The following is a 20,913-nucleotide window of genomic DNA, read 5'->3' on the forward strand; positions in this document are numbered from 1 at the left end:
AGTTCATTTTAATAATACAAAAGCTGTCACAAGGTAATATTGGATTATTATCAGATAAGAAGCACACAGAATAAATGGTCAAGGATCAAAGTGGAGAGAGGTCATTTCTAACTGGATCATTTAAGAAGGAGCTTGTGAAGAAAACCATTTTGCACAGGCAGAGGAGGAAGGAGGGGACCCGTGACACAGGATACATAAAAGGGTGGTGCTTGTTCAAGAGCTGCTGACTAGCTACAGGTAACAAGAAAATATGTGGAAAACAGGTTTTAAATCAGATGTGGAAAGCCTTGAAGGAAAAGCTAAGAAGTTTAGATTTAATCCTAGACGCTAAAGGACCCACTGAAGTGATGGCAAGATCATTTCCTGAAAAAGGAATTTGGAAAACTCCCAATGATAATAAAATGACAAAACCTTTTAGCTTAAATTTTTTAAAAATTGTGCAAATTCTATATAAATCTAGAAAGTCTCCAAAGGCTCACCAAAGACTTGAACAAATGGAAAAATCACACAAAATTCTTGAATAGGAAAACTCAATATCATAAAGATGTCAACTTATCCTAAATTTATATATTTAATATTATTTTTAAAAATATATAATTTAAGTTTGAGGGGAAACTAGAAAAACAACTAGAAAGCTGATTATAAAAATAGCTAAGAAAATTTCAGAAGAGTAATAAAGGGTAACCAATCTTCCCAGGTGTTTTTTCTAACAAATGAAACTGTGTGATACTATCATATGGATAGACACATTAATGGAACAGAAATAGTCCCAAGTATATATAGGCATTTAACATCTGATAAAGTTGGCACTTCAAATATAAAGAGGAAAAATGGATTATTGGGTATAGGGTGTTGATGATAAGATCTCTTCAAGAAAATTAGAGATACCAAGGGAACATTTCATGCAAAGATGGGCTCGATAAAGGACAGAAATGGTATGGACCTAACAGAAGCAGAAGATATTAAGAAGAGGTGGAAAAAATACACAGAAGAACTATACAAAAAAGATCTTCATGACCCAGGTAATCACGATGGTGTGATCACTGACCTAGAGCCAGACATCCTGGAATGTGAAGTCAAGTGGGCCTTAGGAAGCTTCACTACAAACAAAGCTAGTGGAGGTGATGGAATTCCAGTTGAGCTATTTCAAATCCTAAAAGAAGATGCTATGAAAGTGCTACACTCAATATGCTAGCAAATTTGGAAAACTCAGCAGTGGCCACAGGACTGGAAAAGGTCAGTTTTCACTCCAATCCCAAAGAAAGGCAATGCCAAAGAATGCTCAAATTACTGCACAATTGCACTCATCTCACACACTAGTAAAGTAATGCTCAAAATTCTCCAAGCCAGGCTTCAGCAATATGTGAACCGTGAACTTCCTGATGTTCAAGCTGGTTTTAGAAAAGGCATGGGAACCAGAGATCAAATTGCCAACATCTATTGGATAATGGAAAAAGCAAGAGAGTTCCAGAAAAACATCTATTTCTGCTTTATTGACTATGCCAAAGCCTTTGACTGTGTGGATCACAATAAACTGTGGGAAATTCTGAAAGGGATGGGAATACCAGACAACCTGACCTACATCTGAGAAATCTGTATGCAGGTCAGGAAGCAACAGTTAGAACTGGACATGGAACAACAGACTGGTTCCAAATAGGAAAAGGAATACGTCAAGGCTGTATATTGTTACCCTGCTTATTTAACTTATATGCAGAGTACATCATGAGAAATGCTGGGCTGGAAGAAGTACAAGCTGGAATCAAGATTGCCGGGAGAAATATCAATAACCTCAGATATGCAGATGATACCACCCTTATGGCAGAAAGTGAAGAAGAACTAAAGAGCCTCTTGATGAAAGTGAAAGAGGAGAGTGAAAAAGTTGGCTTAAAGCTCAACATTCAGAAAACTAAGATCATGGCATCCAGTCCCATCACTTCATGGCAAATAGATGGGGAACAGTGGAAACAGTGTCAGACTTTATTTTTCTGGGCTCCAAAATCACTGCAGATGGTGACTGCAGCCATGAAATTAAGACGCTTACTCCTTGGCATGAAACTTATGACCCACCTAGATAGCATATTCAAAAGCAGAGACATTACTTTGCCAACAAAGGTCCGTCTAGTCAAGGCTATGGTTTTTCCAGTAGTCATGTATGGATGTGAGAGTTGGACTATAAAGAAAGCTGAGTGCAGAAGAATCAATGCTTTTGAACTGTGGTGTTGGAGAAGACTCTTGAGAGTCCCTTGGACTGCAAGGAGATCCAACCAGTCCATCCTAAAGGAGATCAGTCCTGAGTGTTCATTGGAAGGACTGATGTTGAAACTGAAACTCCAATCCTTTGGCCACCTGATGCAAACAGCTGACTCATTTGAAAAGACCCTGATGCTGGGAAAGATTAAAGGCAGGAGGAGAAGGGGATGACAGAGGGTGAGATGGTTGGATGGCATCACCAACTCAAGGGATGTGAGTTTGGGTAAACTCCAGGAGTTAGTGATGGACAGGGAGGCCTGGTGTGCTGCGTTCCATGGGTTTGCAAAAAGCCGGACACGACTGAGCAACTTAACTGAACTGAACTGATAAGACTCGGTGGCCATCCAGGAAAAATTAAGTTAAATTCACATCTCATACTCTAAGACAAATTTCATTTGGGTCAAAAATTGAAATGTAAAAAACAAAACCATAAAAATACCAAAATCAATTATAGTAGAAAATTTTTTTATGTTAGTGTAGGGAAGGGTTTTATAATTCCAACACAAAATCCAAAGTTGTAAAATTAAAGACTAAAAGTTCAACTGCATTAAAAAATGTTTGTGTGGGATAAAATACCATAAGCAAAGTCAAACAAATGAGGCAAAGTATTTGTAACTCATATCACAAAGGGCTAACTTACCTTGTAGGTAAAGAAAATCTATAAACTAATGAGAAAAAAGACCAATAATCCAATAGCATAATGAAATAAGAATGTGAACAGTTAACAGAGAAAAATTATAAAAGTCTCTTAGATGTATAAAAAATTATCCAAGCTATTCATGATAGAAATACAAATTAAAAACATACACACACACACAAACCTAATACACAGTCCTTAATTAGTTCAAACAAACTAATGATAAAAGACATCTTTGAGACAACAGGAAAATTTGAATATTAAGTGGGTATTAGATTGTATAAGGGAATTATTCATTTTATTAGGTGTGCTACGCTAAGTCACTTTAGTCGTGTCCGACTCTGTGCGACCCCATAGACGGCAGCCCAACAGGCTACCCCGTCCCTGGGATTCTCCAGGCAAGAACACTGGAGTGGGTTGCCATTTCCTTCTCCAATGCACGAAAGTGAAAAGTGAAAGGGAAGTCGTTCAGTCGTGTCCGACCCTCAGCGACCCATGGACTGCAGCCTTCCAGGCTCCTCCATCCATGGGATTTTCCAGGCAAGAGTACTGGAGTGGGGTGCCATTGCCTTCTCCGTTGTTAGGTGTAGTGACAGTATTATAGCTAAGTGGGAAATGCTCTTGTTATTCAGATATTCATGCTAACCTATTATGATAAAGTAAGAGTAGAATGTCATGATAATTATTCACTTTACTTTAAAAATATTTAAGCCCCAACATGAACAAGCAAATATGGCCAAATATTAACAGTTCTTAAATCTAGGTGATAATTCATTTTACTTTTATCTCTACTTTCTCGCATGTTTGAAAATTTTCATACTAAAAGTACAAAAGTAAAATGAAAGTACATCAAGACACTATGTTTTACTTATCAGATTCACAAAGATCCAAAAGTGTGATAAAATACCATGTTGGCAAGGAAGTGGGGGAGAAAACATTCATATGTTTTTGGAGAGGGTGTAAAAGGCAATTTGGCAAGATGGATCAGAATTATAACTGTACTTACTTTGGGACCCAGTCATTCCATTTCTAGGGATTTATCCTTCAGATAGACATACATTTGCAAAATAACACATATCAGTTTATTCACTGCATTTTTGGAAATAGCAGAAGATTGGAAACACTCTAAATGTCTACCAATAGAGGACTGGTTAAACTAAAATTATGTCTAGACCATGGAATACTATATCTGCAAAAAGAATGAGAAGCCCATTTGTGTACTAACAGAAAATGATCTTCAAGATACACTGGGTGGGGAAAAAAGGACAATAAGGGACAATATATGGTGGGGAAAATCTGAGAAAAACAATACAGACTATTTGCTAATATATGCAAAAAACATTCCTGGAAAGATGCATGAAAAGCTGGTAACACTGGTTATGGGAAAAGAACTGAGCCTGGAGAACTGAGATGGGAATTGTTGTTGTTCAGTTGTGTCTGACTTTTTGTGACCCCATGGACTGCAGCACACCAGGCTTCCCTGTCCTTCACCATCTCCCAGAGTTTGCTCAAATTCACATCCAGTGTGTCAACGATGCCATCCAACCATTTCATCCTCTGTTGCCTTCTCCTCCTGCCTTCAATCTTTCCCAGCATCAAGGTCTTTTCCAATGAGTCTGCTCTTTGCATCCAAAGGATTGGAGTTTCACCTTCAGCATCAGTCCTTCCAATGAATATTCAGGACTGATCTGCTTTAGGATGGACTGGTTGGATCTCTTTGCAGTCCAAGGGACTCTCAAGAATCTTTTCCAACACCACAATTCAAAAGCATCAGTTTTTTGGCACTCAGCTTTCTTTATAGTCCAACTCTCACATCTATACATGACTACTGGAAAAACCATAGCTTTGACTAGACTGATCTTTGTTGACAGAGTAATGTCTCTGCTTTTTAATATGCTGTCTAGGTTGGTCACAGCTTTTCTTCCAAGGAGTAAGCGTCTTTTCATTTCATGGCTGTAGTCACCATCTGCAGTGATTTTGGAGCCCCCCCAAAAAAAGCATCTGTCACTGTTTCCATTGTTTCCCCATCTATTTGCCATGAAATGATGAGACCAGATGCCATGATCTTAGTTTTCTGAATGTTGAGCTTTAAGCCAAGTTTTTCAATCTCCTCTTTCACTAGCATCAAGAGGCTCTTTAGTCCTTCGCCTTCTGCCATAAGGGTGGTGTCATCTGTGTATCTGAGGTCATTAATATTTTTCCCGGCAATCTTGATTCCAGCTTGTGCTTCATCCAGCTTGGCTTTTCACATGAGGTACTCTGCATAGAAGTTAAATAAGCAGGGTGATAATATACAGCCTTGACGTACTCCTTTCCCGATTTGGAACCAGTCTGTTGTTCCATGTCCAGTTCTAACTGTTGCTTTCTGACCTGCAAACAGATTTCTTAGGAGGCAGGTAAGATGGTCCATCTATTTATTCCTGCTATGGCTTCCTATAAAATTCCTTGACTGTTTCTTGTATCTCTCTTATCTCTGTTAGAAATCTGCTCTCAAAAGTAGAAAATAAATTAAAAAATTTTAAATAGAGAATAGCAGCCTAAATATTCAACAGGGGGTTATTTAATAATTTTGGCACATTTATATACATGAATAAGGTGGAAGAACTTCCAATAGCAAGAAAAGATATTATTGTATATTTTAAGGGAAAATTCAGATTATAAAACTATCTGTACAATATAAAACTACAATATAATATTGTAGACCTATATACATAGATTCATAGAAAAAAGCTAATGATGTGCTATATTATAGCAGGGTGTTAAGACTGTGGGTGACACTTTGTTTTGCTTATCCATGTTTACTAAAATGTCTGCAATGTACATACATAACTTTTATAACAAGAAACAACAGATGTCATAAAGAAAAATGGGACATAGAACTCAAATCCCAAAGAACAAATGACTGATTAAAAGTCAACATGTATCCTTGTTAAGGAAGTCTGAATTTTCACCAGAGCATGGCTTTAAGCTCTGGGTAAAGCTAGGTGGTCAGCAAGGCAAGTGGGAGGAAAGGTACCAAGGGAGGCCTTGGATCCACAGCCTGGCCTGGAAATAAGCATTTACTTCTTTTGCAGGTTTACAAAGGGATTTCCCTCCATGTCATGCCAGGAAGCCAAGAGCTTAGATAACCTGAGAGAGGGATATCTGAACTTGTGACAAACCCCACTGGTAGAGATACCAACCCATTATAAAGCCTAGCATGGGGCGGACTCTCAGGGACACATCAAAAACGATCCTGCTGGCACAAATTCTACTCCTCCTGTTTAGTCTGGGGAGGAATTGTTCTTTCTGCTAACCAACTTTCATCATACTGGCATTGTGAACAGCTTGGGCACAGTGGTTCTGCCCATAAGGATTTCAAAGCCAACTAGGGTTGATCCTAAGAGAAAACTTAAAGATGCTTACTACATATGCCAATGCATATTTGAATATATACAGATTCCTTTAAATGCAAGAATAAAGCACACAAGACTGACTCTAAAAGTAAGCAAAGTTAAACACTAAGATGCTGGTTAACTAGATCTGGGTACATTAACACAAAGGAAGGCTATAAAGCCATGAAAATGATAATCTGCATATTTACAGGCATAAAAAGATATTCATAATATATATCTCAGTGAAAAACAGTCTAAGATTATAGATGATGTTTATATTTATACATATACATAGTCTATGTGTATGTATAAATACAAAAATGTATCCAAAGACATTACAATATCTATATGGGGTATTCACAAATGTCTATACTTTCTTTTTAATCAGTTTTTCTAATCTTTTCTACACTAAATATATATTCTTATGTAATAAAAATGTTTAAAGATGTAAATCACTCTATTTTTAAAATATAAAAGAGGATTTTTATGTATTTCTTAATAAAATAGGGTTTTTATATATTATAGGAAAAGTTTAAATTTAAAATATTTCATGCGAACAAATGAAGAAATGAAGCCACCAGTCTTCCCTGGTGGCTCAGGCGGTAAAGAATCTGCCTGCAATGTGGAAGACTTGGGTTCGAAATCTGGGTCGGGAAGATCTCCTGGATTAGGGCATGGTAACCCACTCCAGTATTTTTGCCTGGAGAATCCCCATGAACAGAGGAGCCTGGCAGGCTACAGCCCATGGCATCGCAAAGAATTGGACACGACTGAGCAACTAAGCACAACACAGCATGTGAAGAAGGCTAGTTTTGATCCAGGGCTTGAAGATGATAATACTTCTAGAATGGCAGGGAAGGAAGGAGGGGTCTCTGGTGAAAACTTGCAAACCCATATGTGTGTGTGCATATGTGCATGAAGGTGTATGCATGCATGCTTTGGGAATGAGGGTGAGAAGAGTTTACCGGAGCAAAGAAGTCAAAGGACAGTCTACAGAAACTGAACTTTATCCTCCAGGAAAAGAAGAGCCAGATAAAGTGATACCTCACTAAAAATTTACTGGAGGAGCAAGATTCTAACCACCCTACATAAATGGGATTGGACAAGGGAGAGGCTGGAGCCCAGGAAACTCGCTCAGAGGCAGCAGCAAAAGTCTGTCTGATGTGCCAAGGCCTCATTGACATGTGAACTATGGGAATGAAATGACAGGAGATGATCTGGACAACATCACAGGACAAGGGGCAGCTGGCCCTGGCAGGTGACAGCATTTGGAGGCTATAAGACAGAAGTAAAAATGAGTTCAGGGTTTTGATTAAAGAGGCTCAAGAGGCTGGTGGTGAAAGGAAACATGGGAAGAGATGTCTTAGATGGAGTGCCAAGGAGGAGATAATGCAGACCTGAAGGACATTCAAGTGCTGTCGCCTCAACAGCAGAGGGCTGATCTTAATAGCCTGGGATTCTAGGCTTGTCCTGGCCCTTCCTGCTGTGGGACTTCCCTCGTCTAGAAAGGAGAGGGCAATAGTTACACCTTGCCGACTTCAGAGTGGTTGAAGGGCCAGTGAGATCTGGATAAAAAGCACCTAGAACACGAAGCAGCTGTACAAACACCAAGCACTGCTGTCATGCACGCAGGTGGTGGCTGCATGGAGAGAGGACACTTGCTGAGAACACAAGGCCGCAGAAGTCAAAGACGGCCCAGGATTCAGCCTCAGCCTAGCTTTTAATGAACAGAGAGAATTTCTGGAGAACCCACTGATTTACTGTAAAGGGTCAATTCCCTTCCCCCAAGCCAGGAGTCAAAGCTCCAAGGTTCAGGGTAAAGACACATGGTCAGCCCTGCCTCAGGGAGCTTCTCCCCAGGTTCTGAGCTGGAAAGTCCTCCTACAACATCTGGTTCAAGCCCCTTATGTTACAGGTGAGGAACCCGAGGCCCAGAGGAGAAGGAAAGTAAGTTGGCCAAGGTCACCACACTGGGGAAAGTGTGATGGCAACAGGAGGACAGAATTATGTGGTGGGGATGAACCACTTTTCTGCTCCAGGTGGCCCCCAAGCTGACTCTCCCCGCCACCTTCTCTTTCCGGACATTTGTGGAGCCTCTCCACAACCTGTTCTCCCCATTGAGGTTAGAGTAATCTTTCAAAGCTAAACGTAACCACGTCACTTATTTGTGGTGGGTTGGGGTGCATGCTAACTTTGTTCATAGCTCAGTTGGTAAAGAATCCACCTGTGATGCAGGAGACCCTGGTTCAGTTTCTGGGTTGGGAAGATCCACTTGAGAAGGGATAGGCTACCCACTCCAGTATTCTTGGGCTTCCCTTGTGGCTCAGCAGGTAAAGAATACGCCTGCCATGTGGGAGACCTGAGTTAGATCCCTGGGTTGGGATGCATGCTGATGGGTCGGGAGCAGCACCGTCTGTCTGTCAGGCCCTTTCCTGAAGGCCACAGTCTCTGTCCTGAAAGTCTACAGCTCTTCCTGTTGAAAATTCCCACCCTTTGATGCTTCAATTCTGCTGGTCCTTTGCAAGCAATCCCCTCATCAAACATCACCACTATGAGTTACCTGCTGCTTCCTACCAGGACCCTGAGGATACTCAGGGCCTTTGAAGGCCCCTGGTCACTTGGTTCTTACCCACCCCTCCTATCTCCACTCACTCATCCCACACTCTTACTCAAACAAGCCCCCACTCATCCTTGGACAAATTATAAGCTGTGGGTTATGTTATAAATGCACAATTCCTAGTAAGTCTTCATAGCATTTACCCTAATTTGTTATGACATACATGTCTACATGTACAAAGACACATGTGTGGCTATTTTTTTTTTAATTTTTAATTGGGAGATAATTGCTTTACAATGTTGTGTTGGTCTCTGTCATACATGGACATGAATCAGCCATAATACATGTGTCCCCTCCCTCCTGAACCTCCCTCCCACCTCCTGCTCCCATCCAACCCCTCCAGGCTGTCACAGAGCACTGGGTTGAGCTCCCTGTGCCATACAGAAAATTCCCACTGAGCTATCTATTCTACCTACGGTAATGTGTATGTTTCAAGGCTACTCTCTCATGTGTGACTATTTGATCGATTTCTTTCTCACTAGACTGTAGAATGAGACTCCCTGGTTGATCCAGTTTTCAGAGTCTGAAGGCCAAAGGGTTTGGAGACAAAATGCTGCCAGAGACTCAGCTACCTGCCTCCCTGTCATTCTTTCTCTGTGACAAGATATAAAGGGAAAATGAACAATTGCTTCAGTTGCTCTGAAAATGACACTCTTGGCACCTCTTCAGCCAAGCAGCAGGCAGGGGTCCCCCGTGGGGGTAGAGGGGCGGGGGTGTCGGCTGCTCCCAGGAGCCAGAAGCACACACAGGCAAGGCCTGGTGTCAGGACCTGCCTTTGGGAACGAAGCTGACAGTCCACAGGAATGGCCTAACGATGGAGGAAGCTATTAACATGGCTCACTCAGACTGCACCCCACGGGGAGGGAACAGTGTCTCATTATTAACCTTGGTGTATTAATATTTGATAAAGCATCTTCATGATGATAGATAGCAGTCACCCAGAGAAGGGGAAGAGCTGCAGTTCTGCAAAGCATTCTCAGAGAGGAAGAACAGCTTTTATTGAGAGGGGATGATGGGAGAAAGTGTATGTCCTGGGCAGGAGAAAACTGCCCTGACCACACAGCGCAGTCAGCACGATGGCCTCTCTCGTAGGTTGGGCTGCACAGGTAACCGGCAGGCTTCTCTGTGCAGTGGCTTGTCTCAGGGGAAGGAGGGGGACTCACAATGGCTGACCTCCAAGAGAAAGCTGCTGAGCCAATTATTTTTTTTTTCTTCTGACAGTACATTAAAATGATGGCTGATGATTAAAGATATTTCCGTGAATAGAACATTTTCCCAATGTGTGGTCTCGAAATAGAACTCCATTCCACGTTTTTAAATCAGAGAAGAAAACATCTTAAAAAGCTCTCACTAATGACACCATCTTTGTTCTCACAGGTAGCTTAAGAGAGACACTTGGGCTGTGCACACCTGATTCATGCCTTTTGGTCTCCAGCAGCTGCTTTTGAAATTGTCATCTTACCAGGCTGCCAAGAAGTTGCTGAACCCTCCTGGCACAACCGTGGTGAAACCCTGCTTTCTGAAAGAAATCATTCACCCTCTGGACACAAAGCCCTTCTCAGGCAACTGGGGCACCTGGGCTCAGCATCATCCTGGGGCAGGTGGGGAAAGGGGAAGGTGGGGGGAGGCCAAGCATCACTTTTTGCCACCAAGATCAGGCAGGAATCCACAGCACCGTCTCCGGGGAGTGTCTGGGGTGTCAAGGCCAGCGGGTGGGGAGCAGCACTGCCTGCTGTGTCTGAGGACCACTCCCCTAAGGCTCCGATGGAAAACCTGCTGGCCACAGACCTTAACCTGGGGGCCTGGGTTCAGTGGGTCTGAAAGACGTTCCAGGTTCCCAGCGGAGCAACTGTATGCTTCAGAGCACAGGGACACAGCCTGCAGTGCGCCGTGGCGTTTTCTGAATCATCCCTGACCAACCTCACCATCGGCCTCACCTCATTTCTAGCAAGAAGGCAACAAAGAGAGAACACGGGAAGGAGGCCCGTCTCTAGTTCGAAACATGACCTGCATTCCGATTTAGAGGCAAAAGCAGAGTGGGCTACACAGTTTCGTGAGCTTGGTCTTAAAAGGGAGGCTCTGTGTAGTCTGTCCCTTAGTAAGTGTTCAATGGGCCAAAGAAGGGGAGGAAGGCCACGTCGCTTCTCCCCTCCCCACAGCCTCCTCAGGAGGCCCCAGTCTGCTCTCTGCATCACCGCCGTCCAGATGTCTCTACACCGAGAAGCTGGAAGTTACACAGCAGGCGGCACTTGAGAGGCGGGGAAGCTGAGCAGTGTGTGTGCGCAAGACAGGCAGGGGATGTGGCGAGGATAAGGCACAGGGTTTCTCTTCTCGGGGCACCTTTCTGTTGCTTTCCTCCAGTCCTACCCCCCTAGCTGGGTCACATCTGCCCCGAGGCAGAGCCCTCACCCAAATCTCGGGGGTACACAATCGAGTGCAAGGCTGTGTGCAGCACAGAGGCCTCCTCTGGGATGAGGAGAGGGGGCACAGAGGGCGGGCGTTCGGGCCAGAAATTCCCCACAGCCTGCAGTCCCTCGTCCAGACCGGCAAGTGCTTACTCGGTGGCGCCCAGGATGAAGGACAGGAGATGAGGTGAGACACAAAGGGGAAGACACAAAGGCTGGAACCTCTTGGAGGGATGGGAACTAGGGCTCTCCAGCTGCCTTCCTTCCTCCAGTCTTTCAAGGCAAGTCCCACAAGTAGGCAGGTGCCAGAGGCAGGCATCAAAGCAGAGGACGGCCTCCTGTTCGGGAAGAAGCCTCAGGACTCACCTGCCACCGAACCTCAAGAAGCGCTGCCAGCTTTAGAGGCCAACACTGAGAGCAGCATTTGCCCGGGGACCTACCAGGCTCACAATCCTCCCCTTGCATCGCCAAGGTCAAATCCATCCCCATCCAGCAGCCTCCTGCAGCATCTTCTTACCCATCTCCCCCTTTGCTTTAGTCAGGCTGATCCAGTTTCAAATGCAGAGTAATTCATTCTGGAGAGAAGTCAGGTATCTGTATACCAAGGTGGAGGTTTCCAGGCAGAATAACCAGATGGCTTGTTTATTTTGACTCCAGGAGAAGAGCTGGGAATGATTTGAAAGGCAGGAAAGAGACTGTCTCCTCTGGAGCTCAGAGGAAGATGACTTAGGAGGCAGAATAGACAGAGTCCACTTAACCAAATGCAAGTCTTCTAACCACGGGTCACTAAGTAGAGAGGGATCAGGAGGCACTGCCACACTAAGAAGGGCATCTAACAAGGTCCCGTCATTGTTGGTTTCTCGGGTCTTCCATCACCCAGCTAATGGCAGAGACACACCTGGGATCCAGACTGGATGCCTAGGAAGAAGGCGCTGCACAGCAGGGGGCTTCGTCTCCATGGCCCCTGGGTCCCTGGAGACCAAGCCAAGAGCTCCAGGCACAAGCATTAGCCTAATTTTACTGGTTCCTGGCTCCTTTTCAGACCCAACCCTTCTAAGACAAAGCAGGGTGGTGGTTAGGAGGGAAGAAAATGGCCCCGGAATGGCCAAGGTAACTGGGACATTGTCTGGACTGATGATCTCATATATTTGAAGTTGGGAGAAGACAAGGGACAGAAAGATACTATTACTATTCCTGGGAGTTCCCTGGCAGCCTGGTGGTTAGGACTCTGCACTTTCACCGTCGAGGGCCTGGGTTCAATCCTTGGTCGGGAAACTAAGATCCCACAAGCCGCTGGGCTGGAAAAAAAATACTGTTCCCAAATAGACTTCCTGTAAATACTAACATTCATCAAAGGATTTAATTAATACAAAACTTTCATAAACCTTATCTTACTTGATCTTCACAACAACCTTGGCAAAACACTACGGTCTTCATTTTGTAAAACAGGAGACTGACTGAACTGTCTTACAAGGTGGTAGCCTCAATGGTGGAACCAGGACCTGAATCTGGGTCTTGTGACATTTTCCTCCTCACTCCAGGACCTTCAATTTCAGGTGGAAAAGGCCAGGCCAACCTCTCCAGTCCTGCCACATGTACCTATGAAGCAGATCACCACCATCTTAAAAGAAAAACAGGGCTGCATGCCTTCCTTGCAGTAATACACCTAGGAGTGGGGGAGTGGCCGTGGAGAGTGCAGAAATGGCGCAGACCAAAGGTAGCTTCAGCTCCCTCAGCCTCTTTGGAGAGGCTGACAGCTGCCTAGACTGCGAGGGGAGCCCCAAAGATGGCACTGAAGAGAAAAACATCAAGAAGTTAAAACTAGTGGGGATCTGGGTGTGGGAGGCTATTGCTCCTTGCTTCTGCTCCGCCCACCCACCAGAATGGTCAATTCGGCCACTCTACCTTGGACCTTCTCAAAGCTTTAGCTTCTCCCACAGATCACTCAGAGTGGACACTCAGGAGAGGAAAGTCAGTTAACTGGTTAGGGTTTTATTTGTTAAAAAAAAAAAAAAAAAAAAACCCTGAATAGACCCCAAACTTGCATGTTTACTTGCTAGCCAGATGTTCTAAATGGCTAAGATCCAGGCATGTAACTCTATACTCTGTGGTTCTGCTCCTCCTGGGGGGCTTTCAGATGCTATGATAGAGGAGATGCACACTTGTAGTGAGGAATACACAGGCTGAAGGACGCCCTTTCCCGATCAACCGGCTCAACTTACTTCCACCAGTTTCCCAGGCTGCGCATCAATCAGACCAGGCTGCCATGCATATCAGCCAACTCTAAGACCATTGTCCTGTGAGCCACACACACACCCTTCAGTCCCCAGCCCAAGGACCACCTCTTCCACAAATAAGTCCCCGATTCTCCCTGTGTCTCCCGCTTTGTTCTCTCATTGCTATTTAATTATGTGTCTTTCCCATAGTTCTTCTCTAATTCTATTCTTGCTAATTAATTATGAACATCATTTATTTCCCTAATAGATCATAAACTCCTCAGAGACAGATACTATGTTGAGTGCAGTTCTGTGCTCCCCCTTATCCACGTTCATGTCTGGGTAGAGGTTCGGCTTTGCATATAGTAGGCATATGACTGATAATTGTTAAAATGGAATTTACGCTGGTTTCTTCAAAAACAGGCTATCTGTAAAACACAAAAGACAGCCCCACCCCTCAAGCTGCCCTTTGACAAACTTTATGGAGTATGGTACCCTCTCCCACTAGGTGTATCTCAGGGTCACTGCAGCCAGACCTGGCCAGCACAAGACACAGAGAAAGTCAAACCAGACTGGCAAAGGCAAGGGCTTCAAGCCTGGTTATTTAAAGAGGTTAAAATTACATAAGCAAAAGCAAGGGACTGGTGCTCTTATACATTCCCAAGGAAAACCAAGGAAGGATTTTGTGGGGTCAGGGGTGGTGAGGAGGAAATGAGGGAAGAAGAAAGGGAGTTTCCTGCAAAGAGCAAAGACCAAATGGGTGATGGCTGAGACCTGAAAAGATTCCCCCCCCACCACAAGGAGTGAGACATACCATCCCTTTTACAGGGATGGGAGGCCCGGACACTCCTGCGATGAGGGGTCGTCATGGTCTCAGAGAGGCCCTGCTCATGCCTCAAGATGCTGGAGAACTGGGCACCAGGGAGCTGAATGCGGGGAGAGAAGGTGGAAGAGAACCACCAGGAACCTTAGAGAGGGCCATGGGCACTGGCAGAGGGAGAATCACCCCAGAGAGTGCTTACGGGAAAGGCTGTGCCCTTCGTACCAGGCGGAAGATGGAACAACCAACGATGGGTAAACAACTCTGATCTGGGCCAGTCACTGATGGAGCAGGTGAAGAAATCCACCCCTTTCCTGGGATAAAGCCACACACACCCATCACCACAGGACCTAAGCTTTCTTTATTGGTTGAGGACTTAGGGTCAGAACACAGCTACCCTGGGACAGGCTCCAGAGAGGCAATGGTCATAGTGATTGGTGGGGGAAAAAAAAATCTCAAGAATCAGCTCTCAGCCAGCAGGGGAAAGAGAAGCCATTTCTACTAGAGATTTGAAGATCTCTCTCTCCCTCTCCGTCCCTCCCTCTCTCTCTCTCTCTCTCACATACACACACACATCTATTATGAACCTGCTAAGTAAAAATCTAATTCCAGTTTAAGTATAAGAGGTTTAGTCCAGAAAATCCTCCTCTCTGAGGCAGTGTGGGGAAGATCTTATCTGTTCTCCATTTCCTATCAAATCACCCTTTTTCCTTTTGGGGCCACAGAGGAGATGATGAGAATTCCCCTATCCAGGACCAGGCAGGAGATCGAGGTAGAGAATGAAGCCCACGCCCCTCTGCCCGGCTGACCCACCCCTCACAGGCTCTTTCGCCCAGACCTCTTCTACTTCTGACTGTAGCCACAGGTCATTCAGGGCAGAGGCAGAGGACAGGGCCCACCTGGCACCACTTCCCGCCTGGAAGAAAGTTGAGGGCACGTGGGACGAGAGGCTGCCTACCCTGTGCTCAGTCCCAAGGGGCCCTGACCTCTGAGCCACGTGGCCACGTCTCCATCGCCTCCCTGCCAGGGCTCACGCCAACACACCCAGGGGATTCATCACAGGCGGAAGGGCAGTGAACCTTGGGATTAGGAGAGAGGCTGTCCTAACCCCCATGGCCCCAAAGAGTACCTGCCAAGGCCTTGATCCGGGACCTCTCAAAGAGCCTGGCTGAGCTGTTGTCATTATCCAGCTCATCATCCGGGCCGTCCCAGCGGGCATTGATCCGGCTGTACGGTGGCTGGTTGCCCACGTTTTCAAACTCCGTGGCTGATGTCATGTCAGCAGGCTGTCCGCAGCTACGCCTGCCTCAGTCTTCATGGAAGGGTCCCTGGTGGGGGGACAGTAACACAGTCAGAGGGTTAGCACCCAGCCCCTCGGACTTTGTCTCAGGGGAAACTTATTTGGAGCGGCCAATAGAAGCAGATCCTTGTGGGAGCAGCACATGGTGCCCTGTGCCCGGCCACAGGTGACCAGGGGTCACTGGGTCACCCAGTAGAAAATATTGCAGAGCAGTAACAGGGACAGTGCCAGCGGGGACAGAAGGTTGCAGGCAGCAAGGGTCAGGACGGCCAGCAGGTGGAGATGTCGGACGCAGCAAGCCTGCTTCCTCCAAACCCGCTGCTACGGCCACAGAGGCGGGTGGCTCTCCTGGGAGCCAGAGGCTGGCAGGGACGAACTGGGCAGAGCAGCGCTACCCTATGACCTGGGGACCCAACCTGGAGGGGGGGTGGGGACAGGGCAGGAGAGGGAGAAGCTGGGAGCTGGTGGAGTCTGACTCAAACGTGAATCAGTGGGGAGAGAGGCAAGCATGAGCTTTGAGATGCCACTGGTGCGCCAGCCCGGAAGCTGCACTGGGGAACGTTAACTCCTCCCAGAGGCTCCCGAGAGCCCTCTGAGTTCTTGGCCTGCAGCCAGCAGTCAGAAAGCTGGCTCTTGCTTTTGCCTTCTCTGAAGTGTGCCCAGGTGCTTCGACAAGCTCTCTGGTTGCATCTCAGGACAGACCGTGGAGCCAGACCAGCCTGTTGTCCCTTTGAGGCCATCAGCATGATGGTGGGGTGGGGTGGCGAGGGGATCCCACAGACAACAGAGCTGTGTGTGTTCATCCGTGCTGTGAACACAGGCGGCAGGAGCACTGGGTCCTTACTCGCCTGTCATGTATCACGTTTATGCTTTCATTCATGATTAATTCACATATGCGCCAATTCCCTACGAGGTGGCGGGTACTATGCCAGGCATAGCACCTTATGAATGAGACAGAAGGGCCCTGTCCTCATGGAGCTTATATCCCGGCAGCAAGCGGGATGATTAAAGAAGCACATACAATACGGTGTGATGCTGTGCCACAACTGGGAAAGAAGGGTAGCGTGAGGGACACATGCTGGACGCTGGGTGTCAGGGGAAAGAGAGTTTAAGCGGATTCCTAGAGGGAGCTTGGAGGCATCCTGTAAAGGGAAGATGGAAAGGAACGAGTCCAGAAAAAAGGAATGAAGAGCAGGTGCAAAGTTCTGATGGTGAGAAAGGGTATGGCAAAATTTAGCAATCTTATGATGTAGCTGGAGGATGAGGGCAAGGTCAGGGAGAAAAGGTCAGGGAGAGGGAGGCTAGAGCAGCCAGGCTGGGACCTGATGTCCTGGGCTTTTGAAGCAAGACGGGCTTCCCTTCAGTCTTAACTGCCTAAACTGTACCTGTCCTTCAGTCATCCCCCCCAGGGAGCTTAAGAGACTCCAAGATCAAGTCTGTAAAAGAGAACAGGGAGCCCAGAGCCTTCCTATCCAAGAGGACAAAAGGGGGCGGGGGTGGGGAGGCTGTGAGGCAGACAGATGACAAGTGTTGACAACTAGTGAGCTGTGAGGTAAGCCACTCCCTCCAGGAGCGTGCGTGCACACACACAGTCATCCAACACACACACGCTCAGCCACCCAAGCAGACACGTGCCTGAGGAAGAAATGAAGCAAGCTGGTGTGCTGCGATTCATGGAGTCGAAAAGAGTCAGACACGACTGAGCGACTTAACTGAACTGAACTGAACGAGCCCAAGCATCACTGCAGCACCAAGGCCCTAGTTTTTCAGACAGAATCCCTTCAGGCTCTTTTTCCCTCACCTGACTAATCAATCCCACCACATCCCTTCGAGGTAAGACTGGAGCCAGAGTTATCCACCCTAATTGCGCAAGGGAGGAAACCAGGGCCCGCTAGGAGGAGGCCTCCCCAAGGTCATCTAGGGAATGACGGCTGTTGGCTGGGAAGGAGGCCAGGCTGGGAAGGGGCCGCTGTACCCCCTTCAAGCAGGCAGGTGGATTTTAGAGATGCAGGTGAGGAAAGAACATGGCCCAGGGGGCCAGAGGGCATGCCTCAGCTTCCAGAGCTTGCCAAGGTGTTTGCTGCTGGGGGAGGGGAGGGTAAAGATGAGGGAGTCAGCCATCACCCCACCAGGTCCGCCCTGTGATTCCAGACCTGGGACCCAGAACACCCTCGTCCCTTCTGAAACCTGGCATCTTCCACGGTCAAGTGTGCTGCTTCCAGGGCTGAGATGTCCCACTCAGCTGGCCTGGCAGGGGTGGCTAGGAGGGACCCCTTACGGGACATCACCAGCAGCTCGGAGCTGTGAGCGGGGCGGGACCAAGAGGCTGATCGTCTGAGCTGGGCTGAGCTGCCAGACGCACGCGGGGAGATGAGATCAGATCCTGCGCGCAGGAGGTAACCGGACCCTGGCTCTCTTTCTCATCTCTGGCTATTTTTAAGAGTGGCTGAGCTGAGCGAGGCCCAGGCCGGCCATGGGGCCTGGGGAGTGAGATTACCTTTGCCGCGGCTCCGTAAATAAGTCTGCCCCAGAAAGATGAGCCTTAGCGGGCAGACCAGCAGGCTGGGCATTCATGACAAGATTGATGGCCCTGGGTGCAGAGGAGCAGCCACTCGACAGCCATTCATTCTGCTTAAACCCGCCCTGCCTCCTGCGACCGGAGCTCAGAGGAGGTAGCAGCCAGGCAGCGGCTCTGCCGGGAATGTAAAAAAACACATGTGCGTGTCTAAATACACAACTCAAGGTGTTTTTTCTTTTTTCTTTAGGAGGGTCAGGTCTCCAAAGAGACTCGGAAACTAAAGAAAGGCCCTCTTCCTCTGGCTCCCCAGCCTTGCCCACCCCAGTGGCCTGCCCAGATGGCATCCCACCAGGGCCAAGGAGGTAGGGGTGGGCTGGTGTGCTCAGTGGCAAGGGGAGAATCGGGTGTGAGAGGCAGGAGAAGAAAATAAGAAAAAAGGAAAGCTACAGATGGTGATTCCAGGAAAACAAAGCAAAACTCGCCTAAAAACAGATTGAACCCAGGGTCACCCATAACCGCTACAATGTTCCTTGCAAGGCCTGGCAATAAAGAAACCACCATGATGGAAAAGAATAGCATATGCTGGGGTCACATGGTGGGAACACCTAACCAAATGTGGAGCCATGAAAACGACATTTAAGTTGGTACTGGAGAGGAAGTTGGAGCTGAGGCGATTTAGTCATGTTTTTAAGGATATAGGTAATTTCTGCAGCCAGACTGGCCCTCCATGAATATGTTAGTTACTCAGTTGTGTCCAGCTGTTTGTGACCCCATGGACTGTGGCTCACCAGGCTTCTCTGTCCATGGAATTCTCCAGACAAGAATAATGGAGTGGATAGTCATTCCCTTCTCCAGGGGATCTTCCTGACTCAGGGACTGAACCTGGGTCTCCCACACTTCAGGCAGATTCTTTACCATCTGAGCCCTAAGTATGGCAGACAGCAATTAAATGGCTAAAAAGAGGCCCCAAACTGCACCTCACTTCCCTGCCAGCAAATCCAGGAAAAAAAAAATAAGAAGTAGTTCCATGTCCATCTACTCCCTAGTTTACTCTGAAGCCCCCTAGAAGTCCTTCTCATGACCCACCACCAGGGCCTCATCAGGGTCTTCTCTGGTATGTGTCCAGGAGAACCCGCTTTCCCTGTCCATCTACCGGCCTGACAAGTAGCTGAGCAAGTCTGTCTCCAAAACCACAGTCTGAGGCTCAGCTTCACCTGGTAGGCTTCTGTCACCCCATGACTCCAGGATACACTTTGAGTGGGATGGGTTGGGTCACTAGAAAACTTGCCCACAGCTCTGTACTGAAAAGCTCATGCAATTACACAGCACACTCGCTTGCATAACGAGCGCCTGCCTGGGAAATGGATTTCACAATATCACTGATGCAACCCACAGCTCCACCCTTTTCTGGTGTGCCTAGGGACCATCTGCTTTTTGAGATCAGGTGTTAGGCCTTGGAATTTCAACCCCATGTGCTATGTCCTGTTAATCCCGGGGTGGGTAGGAACCCAGGAAGTGGCTGTCATGGTATCTGAGCAGAAGAGGACGGATGCTTTTTTCTTCCTCTCTGTACCCCATCTCTTCTTCCCTGGACCACACAGATGTGAGCAGTAACAAAGCCCAGGAATGAGAAATGGAAGAAATACAGGCTGATGCTGTGTTTCCTTAGCAGGGTCATGGGTACAGGCTATTGCAATAGCTTAAATACAGTCTTCCAAAAGCAGAGATCTTAGATTCTCTCTCTCTTTGTCTTTAGCTATAAGATTTGACCCCTTACTTGCTTCCTATTTTGTCCTGCTCCTTAATGCTACCTCTAGCCTGCTTTTAATGTGTTTTGGTACCATGCCAACCCAGGTCAGAAGATTAAATCCTAAAGTTTCCCTGGAACCTTCCTGCCAATGCTTTTTACCAAAACAGAACATTCCTCTATTCCCTTTGATCGTAATCTCACTGCATATTCACAGATACCTTAAAGAATAAATACATAAACACTCACTAAAACAGCAGGAGAACCAGTGAGACACCCAGTGCAGAGTACTCTAAATCTATCTCCACCCCCACCCGCCTCCCCATCCCCCAGCTCCAGTCTGGCACCTCCATCTGTCTAGCAGACGTCTCCACCTAGAAATTACGGCTCAGTCTCAGTATGGCTGAGGCTGAGCCCACGGCTCCCAGCACAGCAGAGCAGGGGAGTTTTGGGACCATGGGGTGACAGTGAGGCCCAGACAAGCGTACCACATGTGGGTGACCATTTCTGCATCTGGACATCACCATCTGTGCCTGGGCCAAGCCGCTGCCTCTCCTTAGAGCTTGCTCTGCTTTCCCACATTCCACAGATCCCATCCCAATCCAGCCTGGCTACCAGTTCATCGTTAGCAGGGTATGGTTTGGGGGTTCTTAAAGTCTCAAAATTTCTCTCCATGGTGGCCACCATCAAGGATATCCATCCATCTGCAACATCCTGGCCATTCTGGTTCACTACTGTTTGGTAAGGCTTTGCCCAGACCCTTCTGCTCCAGTTTCTATCAACAGGCAGGGACTTCAGGCCTACATGTCACAACTTGCCCGTCTTCATCATGGAAAAATCTCCTACTAAGAACTGGCTTCAGTCATGCTGCAGCTGCTTGGATGGGGGATGAGGGGTGGGATCCTGGCCCCAACAGTTCTTACAGGGATTTGATTGGGGAACAGGTGCTGCCCAGCTCTGATGCAGGGATTGGCCCATCAACCCTCTATCTTAACACCACCTATCAGCACCTCACATCCAACACAGAGG

At 47.0% G+C, this 20,913-nt stretch overlaps 1 protein-coding gene across 2 annotated transcripts in view; it reads right to left on the bottom strand.

Annotated features, from left to right (window-relative positions):
* Window positions 1–20,913, bottom strand: part of SPTB (spectrin beta, erythrocytic) — a 130,919-nt gene that overhangs the window by 58,070 nt on the left and 51,936 nt on the right. For both annotated transcript variants that reach the window (XM_027554327.1, XM_027554325.1), the window contains exon 2: window positions 15,449–15,647. In XM_027554327.1, coding sequence (XP_027410128.1) covers window positions 15,449–15,596 — 148 coding nt within the window. In that variant the 5' untranslated portion in view covers window positions 15,597–15,647. The remainder of the gene's footprint in view (window positions 1–15,448; window positions 15,648–20,913) is intronic.

Source organism: Bos indicus x Bos taurus, chromosome 10 (assembly GCF_003369695.1).
Source record: "Bos indicus x Bos taurus breed Angus x Brahman F1 hybrid chromosome 10, Bos_hybrid_MaternalHap_v2.0, whole genome shotgun sequence".
NCBI lineage: Eukaryota > Metazoa > Chordata > Mammalia > Artiodactyla > Bovidae > Bos > Bos indicus x Bos taurus.